Source organism: Nicotiana tabacum, chromosome 19, assembly GCF_000715075.1.
Source record: "Nicotiana tabacum cultivar K326 chromosome 19, ASM71507v2, whole genome shotgun sequence".
Classification (NCBI taxonomy): domain Eukaryota; kingdom Viridiplantae; phylum Streptophyta; class Magnoliopsida; order Solanales; family Solanaceae; genus Nicotiana; species Nicotiana tabacum.
This window is the reverse complement of record NC_134098.1, coordinates 45,218,908-45,233,648: the sequence shown is the minus strand read 5'-3', so window position 1 is coordinate 45,233,648 and position 14,741 is coordinate 45,218,908. Positions and strand designations below refer to the sequence as shown.

General features: G+C 38.0%; 1 protein-coding gene across 1 annotated transcript; it reads left to right on the top strand.

Moving 5' to 3' along the window:
- The first annotated feature begins 12,657 nt into the window (after nt 1-12,657).
- LOC107771988 (uncharacterized) lies at nt 12,658-14,375 on the top strand. The gene is made up of 3 exons (XM_075239048.1): nt 12,658-12,769; nt 12,890-13,199; nt 13,790-14,375. Exons 1-3 carry the CDS (start codon nt 12,658-12,660, stop codon nt 14,373-14,375), a joined length of 1,008 nt encoding a protein of 335 aa, XP_075095149.1.
- Nucleotides 14,376-14,741: the final 366 nt, after the last annotated feature.

The window sequence follows — 14,741 nt, the reverse complement described above, 5'->3', positions numbered from 1 at the left end:
TGAGCTCTTATGTATTCATGAGTTGAAAATGTGTATTTCCCTTTGGGGGGAAAGTGTTTCAAGAATAAATGATGTGTTACTCATTTATAATTTTAACTTGTGCTTAGATTGCCAATTATTTTACTCCATTTCTTGGAAAGAAATCCATTGTGTTTAAAGTCTTCACTACTAATGAACCTAAACTTGTGATTTCCGGAATATTTTATTTGCTGATATCTATGATGGTGATCCATGATAGAAAAGAAATGAAAGTGTGGAATATGAAATACAGTCATTGTGCCATGAATGAAGAATCATATGTATAGCTAATGAAGAGAGCTAATGAAATAATAATGTTGTAAGTGGATGAAAATGCCAATAAGGCTATAAATGGTGTGGAAGGTTATGAGGTAAATGCATTTGTATTGTTGGTTCCTTTGTACGCAAATCAAAAATTTATTTGGGAGTATCGATAAGTTACCAAGGAAGGGTAGGTTGAAATAACCTAACCCCAAAATTACACGTGCCGGTGTAGGAGTGGATTGTGATTATTCTCTTTATTTGGGATGAGATTGATATGATAAAATTATTCTCCTTAATTGGGATGAGATGATTGATAGAAAAGGATGATGTCGATTCACACGACATTATGGTGAGATGGCCTAGCCGATCGGGTCGTGATCGGACATCATGCCACACACATGGTGGTGATTGTGCTGGAAATTGTAATTGAAATTGTGATTGTGGTTGATGTCTCGGATGAGACGGCCTAACCGATCGGGTCGTGATCGGACTCCGTGCTAAAAGTACTGTGGTATTGGTATTATAAAGACGGTGGTATATCGGTGCTAATGATCATGATCGGACTCTGTGCTACAAACACGGTGGTATATCAATGCTAATGATCTCCAAACCAAAAATATATATATTATTTTCATATTTTGTAAATTGTTATATTTTAACTTGGCATTTGGATATCATTGATTGTGACTTGATGTTTCTATGGTTTTCCCTTTCTTATATTGGCATTCTATTTTGAAAGTGGACAGTTAGCTTTATATACTAGTACTATTCCATATATATACTAACGTCCCTTTTGCCCGGGGCGTTGCATATTCAATGGATGCAGGTGGTTCATCAGCGGGCAGCTTTGGTCCTCGCTAGCAATCACTGTCGATTCAGCAGGTTTTGGTGAGCCCTACTCTATTCTTGGCCTGATGTCATTTGAGTTGTACATTGTGTTTTAAGGTATAGTCGGGGCCTTGTTGCCCGCACTTCCATACTACTCTTCTATTGTACTTAGAGGCTCCGTAGACAGGTTGTGGGTGGTGTTTAATGTGGGGAATTGAACTAGAAATGTTGGTACTTGGCAAACATGTTTTTAATTATATCTATAAACTTGTAATATTTTGAAAATTATAAATGAAGTTGTTAATGGAAATGAAATGGGAGTTGTTAATGAAATCTTTTCAGTGTTTGATTAATGAAGTACATCTCCTCTTATTCACGGATGAGTTTGGATAGAAGAAAATCTAATAGGCTTGCTTGGCCGGGTTCACTCGGTTGAGCGCCGGTCGCGCTCCCCGAGTTCAGGGCGTGAAAATGTCACTATGCTTAAGTTGAAGCCTTCTTCCTTATTTCCTCAGCTAGTCTTTCTTTGCAGACTTAGGGGAGACCCTCTGACTCCTGTAAAGCTGCAAGCTTATTACATCGTATACTCGAAAGAATTTTTAATATTCTTACTCGCCTATAATTATCCTTCGTTACTTACCTCTGTGCCCTTGTGCTCATAGGGTTGCTTCTGAACTGAAATTTTTGACTGTCTTCCCAGTGGCACGTTCTTTTATTTCCATAATACTTATACGGTACCTATAATTACCCCAACTCCTATTTGAATATTTCTCAAGGGTTTCAACATCATATCTGCAAGACTAAATTCACTATGTTGGGGTTCACTACGTTTATCTTGCACAATCTGCTGATTTGTTTGTATCCTCTTGTCTAGCCATGACTGGGCTCTTCCTGAATCAACTACTAACTACTCGTTAGTCCATTCTCATATCTATATTCTGCGTAATCTCTCTTGGGTTATATCCTTTGTCTTAACTTATCCCGCATACTGGCTCCTTATGTATCCAGTGTTCATTTGCACTTATTTATCAATAACATCTAGTGATGGAACCCTTACTGCCTCTCCCCGTCGTCATGCTTACATAATGTTCTGGAGTCGTATCATATCCGTATGATCTAAATAAATGCAATGTCATTCCTTTCACCTTTCTACCACATTCTTCCCTTACTATTCCATAGTTACCTGCACCACATAACTCCGACTTAATACCATATCACACCATCTTCCTCTTTTAGGGGAGTACAAACATTTAATGCTATGAATATTTACCTATAAATATTTTGCCTCTTCATCTTTGGCGCCTTTTCACATTTCCACGGACTTTTACTTGCCTCGTGGTAACCTTTTTGTACCATGGATAATTGAATTTCTTACGCACGAAGATGACACCTAGTGTAACTGGCATAGTTAGTCCCTTAAGCTTAACTCTGCTCATAGTTCTTGCTTTAGGGAAGCGTCTTCCTGAATGACATTTAAAGGTTATTCTTCTGTTATCCATTCTATTATCGCCGGAACATGATCTCTAAAATTCTCATGATGCCAGTTATTGTCAAATCATTCAGTCCCAAATACATATTCATTTTATCTTGTTCACTAGCTCATACTAATTTCTATGACTCCGGGGTCTAACGTTTCCTTCTGTAATCACATCGGAGTCACCAACTTATTTCTCGAAAGAAGGATATGACTTTATGGCTTATACTATTGTTTCAAGGCATGTCTCCTCTTGTCTTTTCCTTCACTTGACTATAGACTCTGTCATTGTGTCATATTTTGCTTTACCGTTATCACCCATATATCACATCTTACTCATGATGCTTCATTTACTCTCTTGTTATTCCCCGAATGATATTTTTGTCTATAACTTTATTCTGAAAACTTCAACAAAACGTTCCTTCACTTTTAGCTCCCCTTGCTTTATCTCACTGGCTCTTCGGAATGCCTAACATTCTCCTTTTTTTAACTCGGGGCTAGAGTCATACTAAGGTAAATATTTATCCCTTCTAGGATTCCACTGTCTATCTTCTGAAATTTCTGAACATTCTAGTATTCATATCTGACTGTACTATTCTAGAGTTCACCATCTGGGTGTCTCACAAGGAGATCTATTATCACATTTGCACTATCTTCGTAAATGCTAGCTAATGATAATAATCCATCCACCATTTTTGGGTTACTCTAACCCCAATTAGATCCTGATATCCTTTCCTTATCTTAAACTATATCTGCTGGCTCCCATAGGGCATAATTAAGATAGGTGTGGTCAATTGTATATACCTCTGTTACTGTTGAAAGTAATTCATAATGCTTGTATTTCTCTGTCTGAAATGCAAATACTGATAATCTTCATTAACTAAGTACCTCGTATCCTTCTTCACCTAGCTTCTTTTACTTGTTGAAACTTGTATCTACCTTCTGATTTTCTCATTGCTTTTTACCATATGGGTGGATAGATATTCATGCCTTAGTGCTCCTTATCAAGAAGCTTACACGTCTTAGTACACACATAATCTACTGAAGACTTTACATTTACTCATCATAAACATGACGCAAAATCGAGTTCCTCTGACTCAACTCTTCCACAGCCACATTCAATCACTTACCAACTGTATTTCTGGATGTAGATGTCGTTGTATAACGAATAAAATAAAATTTAGGAGCTTGAATTCTTACAACTAAGCTCTACCACACGATCTAGAGTAAGAAGAAAGAGTGACAATCCTAAATGCCCTGTAGCCTCCTGCTTATAAGTGTGGTGCACAACACACCCATAAACAAGACTCTACTAGACACAGCTTGTAGACTCCGTAGGATAGAACTGCTCTGATACCACTTTTGTCACGACCCAAACCGCAGGGCCGCGGCGGGCACCCAGTGCCTTACATAACCGAGTACCAACGTAACATATCTTTCTTATCATACCGTCATGGGTAAGTGGGCCAAAAAGGCCGTCATGAGATAAGTAAAATAAAATATAAGGGAATACTAGACATAGGACGACCCAACATGATATATATACTTATACATGTGACATACGGTCCTATAAGGCCGACATGATCATTTGTATACTCAAATCATAGGCCGATAAGGCCATACAAGTATCCATATACATGACATTTGTCTACAAGCCTCTAAGAGTACATAAATGTCATAAAGGTCAGGACAGGGCCCCGCCATACCAATCAATACATATTCAAATCATACTGACAAAATAAGCAACTACGGAGCGAGTGGAGTGCACAAACACCTTCCGCTGAGCTGATAGCCTACAAGGAGAACCCTCAACCTATCTATTGGGACCTGCGGGCATGAAACGCAGTGTCCCCAGGCAAAAGGATCAGTACAGATAAAGTGCCGAGTATGTAAGGCATAAAAGTAGTATATAAAAGACATGAAAGAAACATGGAGTAAATAACTCAACCTGTAATTCTGAATAGCTTTATGAATCATGAAAATTTTATAATGTCATACATGTGCGTATAAGTGTCATAACATCATCAAGCCTCTGAGGGCATCCCATCATATCATCTCGGCCACTGTGGGCAAAATCATCAACGTATACCAACCGATCAGGTGGTGGTGCATATATAACGCCATAACCTTTCCCTATATGCCATATACATATAATATACGCATATATAACACCATCTGGTCATGGGTCAATGTACATGTATAATGAATAGAATGCATAATCAAGTAAGTAAGTAAGATTTCTCGGAATGTCATAAGATCAATATGCCTTAGGATAAACTTTAGCAACTTACGTATTTTTCTAATACCCATGAACAAAAGATATACTAATAGGACACATGGGGAATCAAGAACATAAGCACCCCTAGTACTTCTATGAATAAAGTCATTTATGAAAGTTCCGCGTTTGCACGTTTTATTTGTATTATATGGATTATGCCAAAAGGAAAGAATGAATACCCTTAACATACCTTAATTCCATTGTGTCATTAATACCTTCCAAGAAATTCTTCAAACAACTCAACTCAATCTACCATACCATAAAGAGATTCAAAATTAGTGTTGAGTAAAGGCTAAGTCCGTAACTTAAACTAGTAGCTCGTTTATGTAAATTTGGGCAGCATATCCCCTGTAACAATAGCCTCCTCCAACACCATATATCAACAATAATGACCAAAGAAATCCAGCAACATATAAATATCAATAACAAGACACCACATAGCAACAACAAGTCACAACTACTGCACGACGAGCGGCAAGCTCCGATTGGAATTCGTATACCCCATATCACCCCTTATATACTTCTTAATTCTCCTTAACATTATCATTAACATGTTAATAAAGTCATTAATCAATGATTCCAGCCTTATACCACATATTTATAATAAAGAAAACAGTCCACAACAACTATCTTCAATTAGCAACTTTATTCACTAGTTCATGGCTAGTCCATCCATTTAACTTAATCAACATCAAGATAACCTTAAGAACATGAAAGAACACAATATAATTACCTCTTACAGTGGATTCAAGTCAAGATCCATGTTATATATAGATTACAGCAGCCCAACACACCCCAATCACTTCATACACAAAATGACAAATATAGTAGCGTCAAACACCCCGAAAACGTTACAAAGAACGACTAATCCACCATTTCGCCATTATGTGATATTTCTCCAAAGATAGACAGCCCAAAAGCAACACGAAACAACCCACGAAGTAGTCCACTACAAGTCAAATAACTCAAACTCACGGCTTCCGATCACCGTCCCGTGAGTTCTAACTATTAGGAAACCAATTTATCAACCTTACTTGATATTTAAAGGAATAAATACATAAAGTAGGAATTTTTTTAACTATTAAATATATTTCAAAACTCAAATTACAAAGAAAAGGAGAGGCAATATAGCGATACTTACGTTGTAGGGATCATTTTAATTTTATCGCTTCTTGATTTCATGCCCGGGATTATAATCTTGTTAGAAGCCATTGTAGAGAGCTTAAGGGTAAGGTTAGGGGTGTTAGTTGGTCGTGCTCTCTGGAAAAATAGAGAAAGAGACGAGATAAGGGATGTAAATATCCCTTTTTTTAAAAGTCAAAAAAGTGCTACTTGGCACCCTCGCATTGACCCTTCTTCAGATGCTTATATCTTTTTATCCGGACGTCGTATGAATGAACGGTTAAGAGCGTTGGAAACTAAATTTCAAGACCTTCAATGTGGTATATAATATGTCCCAAAAGACCTCTTATAGCACATGAAATATATTGCTCATAAAGCTACGGAACAAAGCAAATCCTTAGTCGGTTTTTCCGTAACTTTAATCCGATTTTTTTCAAACTTTATATTTCATATTCAAACATCATATATAGTTATATCATGATTTAAACTCATTTAAATCTTGATTAACATGTCTTATATTTATTTTGTCACCTTGGGACACACAAAGTGTAACACTACTGCTGTTGCAAGACCATATTGGAGGCATGAAATATTGTGAATATTTTTTCAAGCATATCATAGTCACTGATACTATCTCCACAGAGTTTCAATTTAGAAGTAATTCTGAACATCGCAGAATTATATTCAGAAATAGACTTAAAGTCTTGGAGCCTCAGATGAGCTCAATCATATCGTGCTTGTGGAAGAGTGACCAACTTTAAGTTGTCATATCTTTCCTTTAAGCCAGTTCACAAAACAAGTGGATCTTTGACTGTGAGATATTCTATTTTTAACCCTTCATCAAGGTGATGGCGCAAGAAAATCAAGGCCTTAGCACAGTCTTGGGTAAATGCTTTATTTCTATCTTTAATGGCGTCTCCAAGACCCATTGTTTCTAAATGAATTTCAGCATCCAACACCCAAGTCATGTAGTTCTTGTTCGGAATTTCAAGGGCAACGAACTTTCTTTTCATAATATGAGTCACAATTAAAAGAGGAGAAAAATTATACCTTAATCGTCTCAAAGAGCTTCTTGAGACGGTAGAGTCTCGTGCTGATAACATGTTATGAAATAAAATCAATTTAGTAAAACATTAACAAGAAATGGAGATAGAGAGAAGGAAATGATTTTATTTCTTCTTCAAATTGTGTGTTCTTTCCTATCTATTACAAGACCTTTATATAGGCATGGAAAGTGAATAATCACTATTGTAAAATAGTGAGTGGAATGTCCACTATTTAGTGGAATGATCACTATTGAGTGGAATGATCACCACATAAATATGTCATTGAATATGTCATTAAGTACTTTGGTGGTTATGGATATCCACCATAATTAAAGATTTTATAATGATTATTTCATCCTAAATAGTTAGATATAATGGGTACTTTATTTATAATCTTCCATTTTCTTGTCTAGTGATGCTAAAAAAGAATAAAGACGCATTGAAGAGGGATGTGAATTAATTTATTACTATTACAATTGAATTACTTTATCTTATTGACTATCTTATGTAATAAAACATGGTCCATGACAAGCGAAGTACTTTTCTTACTTATACATCATATATGCTCTGGCTTTCAGCTTATTTCACCATTCCTGATAATTAACACATGAATTATTTTTATTTTACGGGACTTATTACGTATTTTAATTTTTGCCTTTTGGCATTTTTGCTTTTTCAGTTCATTCGGAAAGTCTATCTCATGATATTTTGAAAGAGTCCGCATAAAGAGTGCGCCCTATATATATATTATCCTTTCAACAGGGAAAAAACCCTTAATTATGCAATTTTATTTTCTACCGCTTCATTATATCATTTAAAAGTATATTCTGGCATGTCTGATATTAAAAAATGAAATTTGAAAATGTCGATCTCAAAGCTATTTAAATATGATAATTTGCATAATGATTAACTACTTAGTTTGTAAAATTGACTTCTTTCTGTTTTAAAGGAGCATTGATATTTAGCTTAAAGTATATATATTTATATGTATATTGCCTAGCATTTTACTCATGTTTCGTAGATTACGGATGCGAAATGGAATAATTTGTGCTAATTCGTGGTGTTTTTATGTGTAGGTATCATCCGGAAGCAATATGGGGCGAAGGTGCGAGATTGGAGCCAAAAAGGAGCTAGCAAAATTGGAAAATAGCCACTGTGTAGCGCCACAGACAGCGTGGGGCGCTACATGTGGCGCAGAAGTCAGAAACAAAAAAAGTCCAGCGCCAGGGATAGCGCCTCACGCTACCCCGAGTGCTGGTGACGAGAAATCTCTCATAGTTCGTCCGGGACAAGATTATTTCGGCCCAAGACTCCCCCCAAGACGTATAAAAGCAAGACTAAGCCTATTTTGAGAGGGGAGACGCCACTTTGAGGAAACAATACATACGAGGAACATCCGGGAGCGAGGATATCTCAGTTTTCTTCATCTTTTCTTAGTATTCTTAATTATTCAACACTTGTGAATTTGGTTTGATATTATCATGAGTGGCTAAAACCCATAGTTTTGGGGTTGTGATTAAGCCATGAATATTGTTGCTTAACATTGATTTAACGTTGATTTAACCTTAATTACAATTCACTAATATATTGTTGCTTCTTCAATTCTGTGATTAATTGCTTAATTGTCTGGCCAACAGTTAGGTTCTATATGCTATCCACGCTATGCTTGGGAAAGCTACGTCTAGATTAGAGAAGAATTAAAGAGAGCATGATCTTAACTCTGAGTGGGGGGCGGATTTGTGGTTAGGATAGGAATATACCTAGTCACCATGCTTAATTAAGTATCATAATCTTAATGCGTTCTTAATAGATTGATTCCATAGGAATATAGGCGTTAATCTATTTTGAACATGCGAGTAGTAATTAGGGAGAATACTACGAGAGTAATTGTTCGATTAATTAGCAACCATGAGTGAATTATATAAAAGAGAGAGTTAATTAGAACACAATAGGATTGGTGAATCGACCACAACCCTGGAATATTTGTCTCTACTGAATACACAATAACTATTTTGTTGCTTGATAAATTAGTTACTTGTTATAATCATTGCTTAGTATAATTACACTTTTGAACTCTGATTGACTCGACTGAATAATAATTTTGGTGAAATTAGTGGGTAGTTAACACATGTCTCTGTGGGTTCGACACTCGATTTATTACTTTATTACTTGTACGACCACGTATATTTGCTTGTGCATTTGGGAGTCACAAGTTTTTGGCGCCATTGTGGGGACTTGAATATTGACTACTTTCTAGTTTTTACTTTGGTTGTTTATTTCATCAAGTCTAACATTTCTTATTGGTTGATCTGCTCTCTGGAACTTTGATTGAATGTGAAGGGTCAGAAGCCAGGACAGACTTCAAGGCTTTGACTCCGAACCTGAGATAACATTTCACTGGAGGTTGAGGGAAGCAATGGATAGATAATCTTTAGGCACTTGATCAATTTCCTGTGGACATGGCAGAGGATCAACATATGGCTGTTCATGAGGTGGCGATGCTCAGCATTGCTAATGTCACCTCCAGCATCGTGAAGCCCAGAATCACTGGGCACTTTGAGCTGAAACGGAGCATGATCCAGCTACAACATGCGAATGGGCAGTTCATGGGTCTTCCATACGAGGATCCACAACAGCACATCCTGAACTTTTGGAGATTAGTGATACTTATATCACTAACGAAGTCACTCCAAACTATGTGAGGCTCACACTGTTCCCGTTTTCTTTGTTGGGCGAAGCAAAGCGATGGTTGAAGGCTGAACCAGCTAATTTTATTACATCATGGAATGATCTAGCGAGGAAATATTTGGTAAGGTTCTTTCCTTCAAGAAAACCTGCAAAGATCAGAAGTGAGATAGTCGCCTTCAGACACAAATTAGGGGAGTCTTTATATTCAGCTTGGGAAAGGTTCAAGGGGTTGCTCAGAGACTGTTCTCATCACAACCATACAAATAAAGTGTTAGCTCACACTTTCATAGAAGGGCTATATCTAGAGACAAAGATTGTGGTGGACACTGCAACGGGAGGTCAAATGTTGGAGAAATGCTTCGATAAGATATATTCATTATTGAACAAATTCTCCAAAGGCAATCCTGATTGGCAAGAAGAGATAGGCAGACACATAGTGCAAAAATCTGTGAGGGTTCTCGAGTTAGATGTTGTCTCTGCATTATCAGCACAGGTTGCCACATTGGCAAACTAAGTTAATAAGATGGCATTGGTCATTAACAAGCAACACGCTCAGCTAGTGCAATAGGTTAAATTATTTTGTGAAGTATGTGGAGAGGGTCACACGAGCGACTTATGCCCAGCTAATCTAGAGCCTGTATGTTTTGTGGGCAATGCAAATAGGGGATAGACAAACTTGTATGAGAACACTTACAATCCTAACTAGAGGAACTACCCAAACTTCTCTTGGGGTGGAAGCCAAGGTGCTCAGAATCAATACATGCAACAAGCTCTTCAACAGAAGTATAAACCACCACAAGCTGAACTACCCATAAACCCGACGAGTCACATTGAGGAGATGCTAAAGAAATTGATGGCTGATCAGCAGACTCAGGCAACAACCCACTCTGTAGCAATTCAAAATTTGGAGAGACAAATGGGGCAACTAGCCAGTGCCCAAAATACTCGACCAGTTGGAGCTCTTCGAAGAGACACTAAGGCTAATCCTAAGGCAACTATTAATGCTATGTCATTGAGGAATGACAGACAGTTAGAAGAAGTCCCATCAAAAAAGAGAAAGCAAGTGACCTTTAATGTGAAATCGGCCACCATAGAAGTAGAATCAGAAAAAGCAAAGGAATCAGAGATGCCAGCTGAAGAAGCAGTGGCTAAGCAACCCCCACCATTAGTTGCGAGGCCACCACCTCCGTTCCCTCAGAGATTGCAAAAAGTGAGGATAATGTTGCTTATAAAAAGTCTCTTGATATTTTGAAGTAGGTGCAAATCAATATTCTACTGGAAGACATCCTACAAGAAGTGCCCAAATATGCCAAATACATCAAGGACATAGTGTCAAATAAAAGGAGGTTGACAGAGTTCGAGACTGTGGTACTCATTGAAGAATGTAGCTCAAGAATTCAAAGCAAGCTACCTTAGAAATTGAAGGATCCAGGTAGTTTCACTATCCAAATCTCGACCAGTAAGCATGCAGTCGGGCGAGCTTTGTGTGATCTTGGGACTAGCATCAATTTTATGCCGCTATCTGTGCTCAGACTGTTAGGGTTGGGTGAGCCGCTCCTAACTACAATGATTTTACAGTTGGCTGATCGCTTCCTTGCTCATCCTGAAGGAGTGATTGAAGATGTGTTAGTTCAAGTGGGTTCTTCCATATTCGCTGCTGATTTTATTATCTTGGACTGTGAGCCTAATCAGGAAGTCCCATTTATTTTAGGGCGTCCATTCTTAGACATGGACCGAGTTTTTATTGATGTATGTGAAGGAAAGATGACAATGAGAGTGGGTGATCGAGTGAAGGTATTTAATGTGTATAAAGCACTCAGATTGCCAGCCCACTATGAAGAGCTATCCATGATTTTTTTGGTGGAAAGTGAGGTGACTTTATTGGTGCCTTATATGAGCTCCATAGATCCTTTTGAACGATCCTTGATTGGGGATGAAGAAGACAGTGAAGATGAGATGATTGAAGAAATTGAGCAAGTACTTAACATGTCTTACAAATATGTCAATAGGTTTGGGAGATTTGAGGATTCAGACAGACCTGTTACTCTGACCCCTCCTAAACTATCTATTGAAGAAGCTCCAAAGCTAGAGCTTAAGCCCCTTCCAGCGCATCTGTACTATGCTTATTTAGGGAAATTTGAGACATTGCCAATAGTTATCTCATCCAGCTTGACCGATGTGCAAGAAGAAAAATTGCTCAGAGTGTTTCGTGAGCATAAAAAAGCTATTGGGTGGATAATTACTGACATCAAAGGAATCAGTCCATCATTTTGCATGCATACAATCTTTCTGGAAGATGGACACCGCCCTAGTATTGAGCAACAAAGGAGATTAAATCTGATTATGAAAGAGGTCGTGAAGTAGGAAGTAATTAAGTGGCTTGATGCAGGTATCATCTTTCCTATTTTTTACAGCAACTGGGTGAGCCCAGTACAATGTGTGCCTAAAAAGGGGGGATGACTGTTGTAGAGAATGAGAAAAATGAGCTAATTCCTACTCGCACTGTGGCGGGGTGTAGTGTTTGCATTGACTACAGAAGGTTCAACAAAGCAACCCGCAAGGATCACTTCTCACTTCTATTTATTGACCAAATGTTGGACAGATTAGCGGGGCATGAATATTATTGCTTCCTTGATGGTTATTCGGGGTACAATCGGATTGTCATATGCCAAGAGGATCAGGAGAAGAACACTTTTACATGTCCTTATGGTAGTTTCACTTTCAAGTGAATGCCGTTTGGTCTTTGTAATACACATGCCACTTTTCAGAGGTGCATGATGGCTATTTTCACTGATATGGTAGAAAATGTTTTGGAAGTTTTCATGGATGATTTTTCAGACTTTGGGTCTTCTTATGATGATTGTTTGAAGAATTTGAGCAAGGTGTTGGCCCGTTGTGAAGAACCAAATTTGGTGTTAAATTGGAAAAAATGCCATTTTATGGTACAAGAAAGCATTGTGTTGGGCCATAGCATGTCAAAGAGTGGCATTGAAGTTGATAAGGTGAAGGTGGAGGCGGTTGGAAAAATACCTCCACCCATTTGTGTGAAGGGTATTCGGAGTTTCTTGGGACACGCGGGTTTCTATAGACGATTTATTAAAGATTTTTCAAAAAATACTACTCCTTTATGCAGGTTGCTTTAAAAGGATGCAACCTTCAATTTTGATGAAGCCTGCCTGAAGGCATTTGAGGAACGCAAAAAGAAGCTGGTGGCTGCCCCCATTATTGTGGCACCAGATTGGTCCTTACCATTTGAACTTATGTGCGATGCAAGTGACCATGCTATTGGGGCAGTGCTAGGCCAAAGAAGGGACAAGATGTTTTACTCCATATATTATGCGAGTAAGACTCTTGATGATGCACAGTTGAATTACACCACCATTGAAAAGGAGTTGTTGGTCGTTGTGTGGGCTTTTGAGAAATTTCAGGCATACTTGGTGGGAACAAAAGTTATAGTCCATACCGATCATGCAACAATCAGGTATCTATTTAAAATACGAGATCGGAAGGGCACATAAAACTAAGTAGATGACCATCTATCAAGGCTGGAAAATCATGAGCATGTGGAGGAAGGTGGACAAATTAAGGAGGTATATCCTGATGAGAAAGTTTTTTCTATCACCCAAGACCCTCTCCCACGGTACATGGACTATGTGAATTATCTTGTGAGTGGGGTACTTCCTCCTGAAATTGAATCTGAAGCTAGAAAGAAGTTTTTACATGATGTAAACTTCTACTATTAGGATGAGTCATTTTTGTACAAACAGTGTGCTGATCAGTTGATGAGGAGGTGAATTCTAGAAAAGGAGGTGGAATTAGTGTTGTATGATTGCCATGCCTCGCCTTATTGGGGCCATCATGGTGGTAATAGGACAGCTGCAAAGGTACTACAATCTACGTTCTTTTGGCCAACATTGTTCAAGGATCTCCATGCATTTGTTAATAAGTGTGACCAATATCAAAGAACAAGAACAATCACAAAGAGGGATGAGATGCCTTTGAATAACATCCTGGAGGTAGAGATTTTTTATGTGTGGGAGATAGACTTTATGGACTGTTCTCATTTTCTAGAGGAAACAAATATATCTTGCTAGCGGTTTACTACGTGTCAAAATGGGTAGAGGCAATCACTTTGCCAACCAATAATGCCAAGGTGGTAGCTGCTTTTGTGAAGAAAAATATATTCTCGAGGTTTGGGACCCCACGTGCCTTGATTAGTGATGAAGGGAAATATTTCTTCAATCGGTTATTGAATAACCTTCTAGCCAAATATGGGGTCCGCCACAGAGTTTCCGCGACATATCATCCGCAAAAAAGTGAACAACCTAAGGTGTCCAACAGAGAAATAAAGAAAATATTAGAGAAGACATTAAGTGTGAATATGAAGGATTGGGCTGCAAAGTTAGATAATGCCTTATGGGTATATAGAACTGAATACAAAACACCAATTGGGGCATCACCGTATAAGAATGTTTATGGGAAGGCATGTTACATTCCTATTGAACTTGAACAAAAGGCGTACTGGGCAATTAAAGAGTTGAATATGGATTTTGAAGCCGCGGGCGAGAAGAGGCTCTTGCAGTTGAATGAATTAGATGAGTTCAGACTGCATTCTTATGAAAATGCTAAGCTTTACAAGGAGAAAACAAAAAGATAACACGGCAAGTGTATCAAGCCGCGCCACTTTGAACCGGGCCAAAAGGTACTATTGTTCCATTCCAGGCTTAAGCTATTTCCTTGGAAGTTAAAATCGAGGTGGTGAGAGTCAATCTTTATGGTGAAATTGAGCTATGTGCTTTAAATGGTGAAAGAAAATTTTTAGTGAATGGGAAAATAGTCAAGCATTATTGGGAAGGAATCATTGATCGTGAGTAGTCCAAAGTAGTACTCGCTAATGAGTAAGCAAGGCTCTGCGTCACGCCGCAGTATTAAATCAGGCGCTTGTTGGGAGACAACCCAATTTTTATTGCTTTCATAGCTTAGTTTTTAAACTTTTTGAGTTAAGTAGACTAGAGTTTTTTGT

Excerpts from the sequence above, each read along its gene's own strand:
- LOC107771988 (XM_075239048.1), top strand. The coding sequence starts at position 12,658 with ATGGTACAAGAAAGCATTGTGTTGGGCCATAGCATGTCAAAGAGTGGC. Across the intron at positions 12,770-12,889 it reads TCCACCCATTTGTGTGAAGG|CCTGCCTGAAGGCATTTGAG; the intron begins GTATTCGGAGTT and ends ATTTTGATGAAG. Across the intron at positions 13,200-13,789 it reads ACCGATCATGCAACAATCAG|AGGAAACAAATATATCTTGC; the intron begins GTATCTATTTAA and ends CTCATTTTCTAG.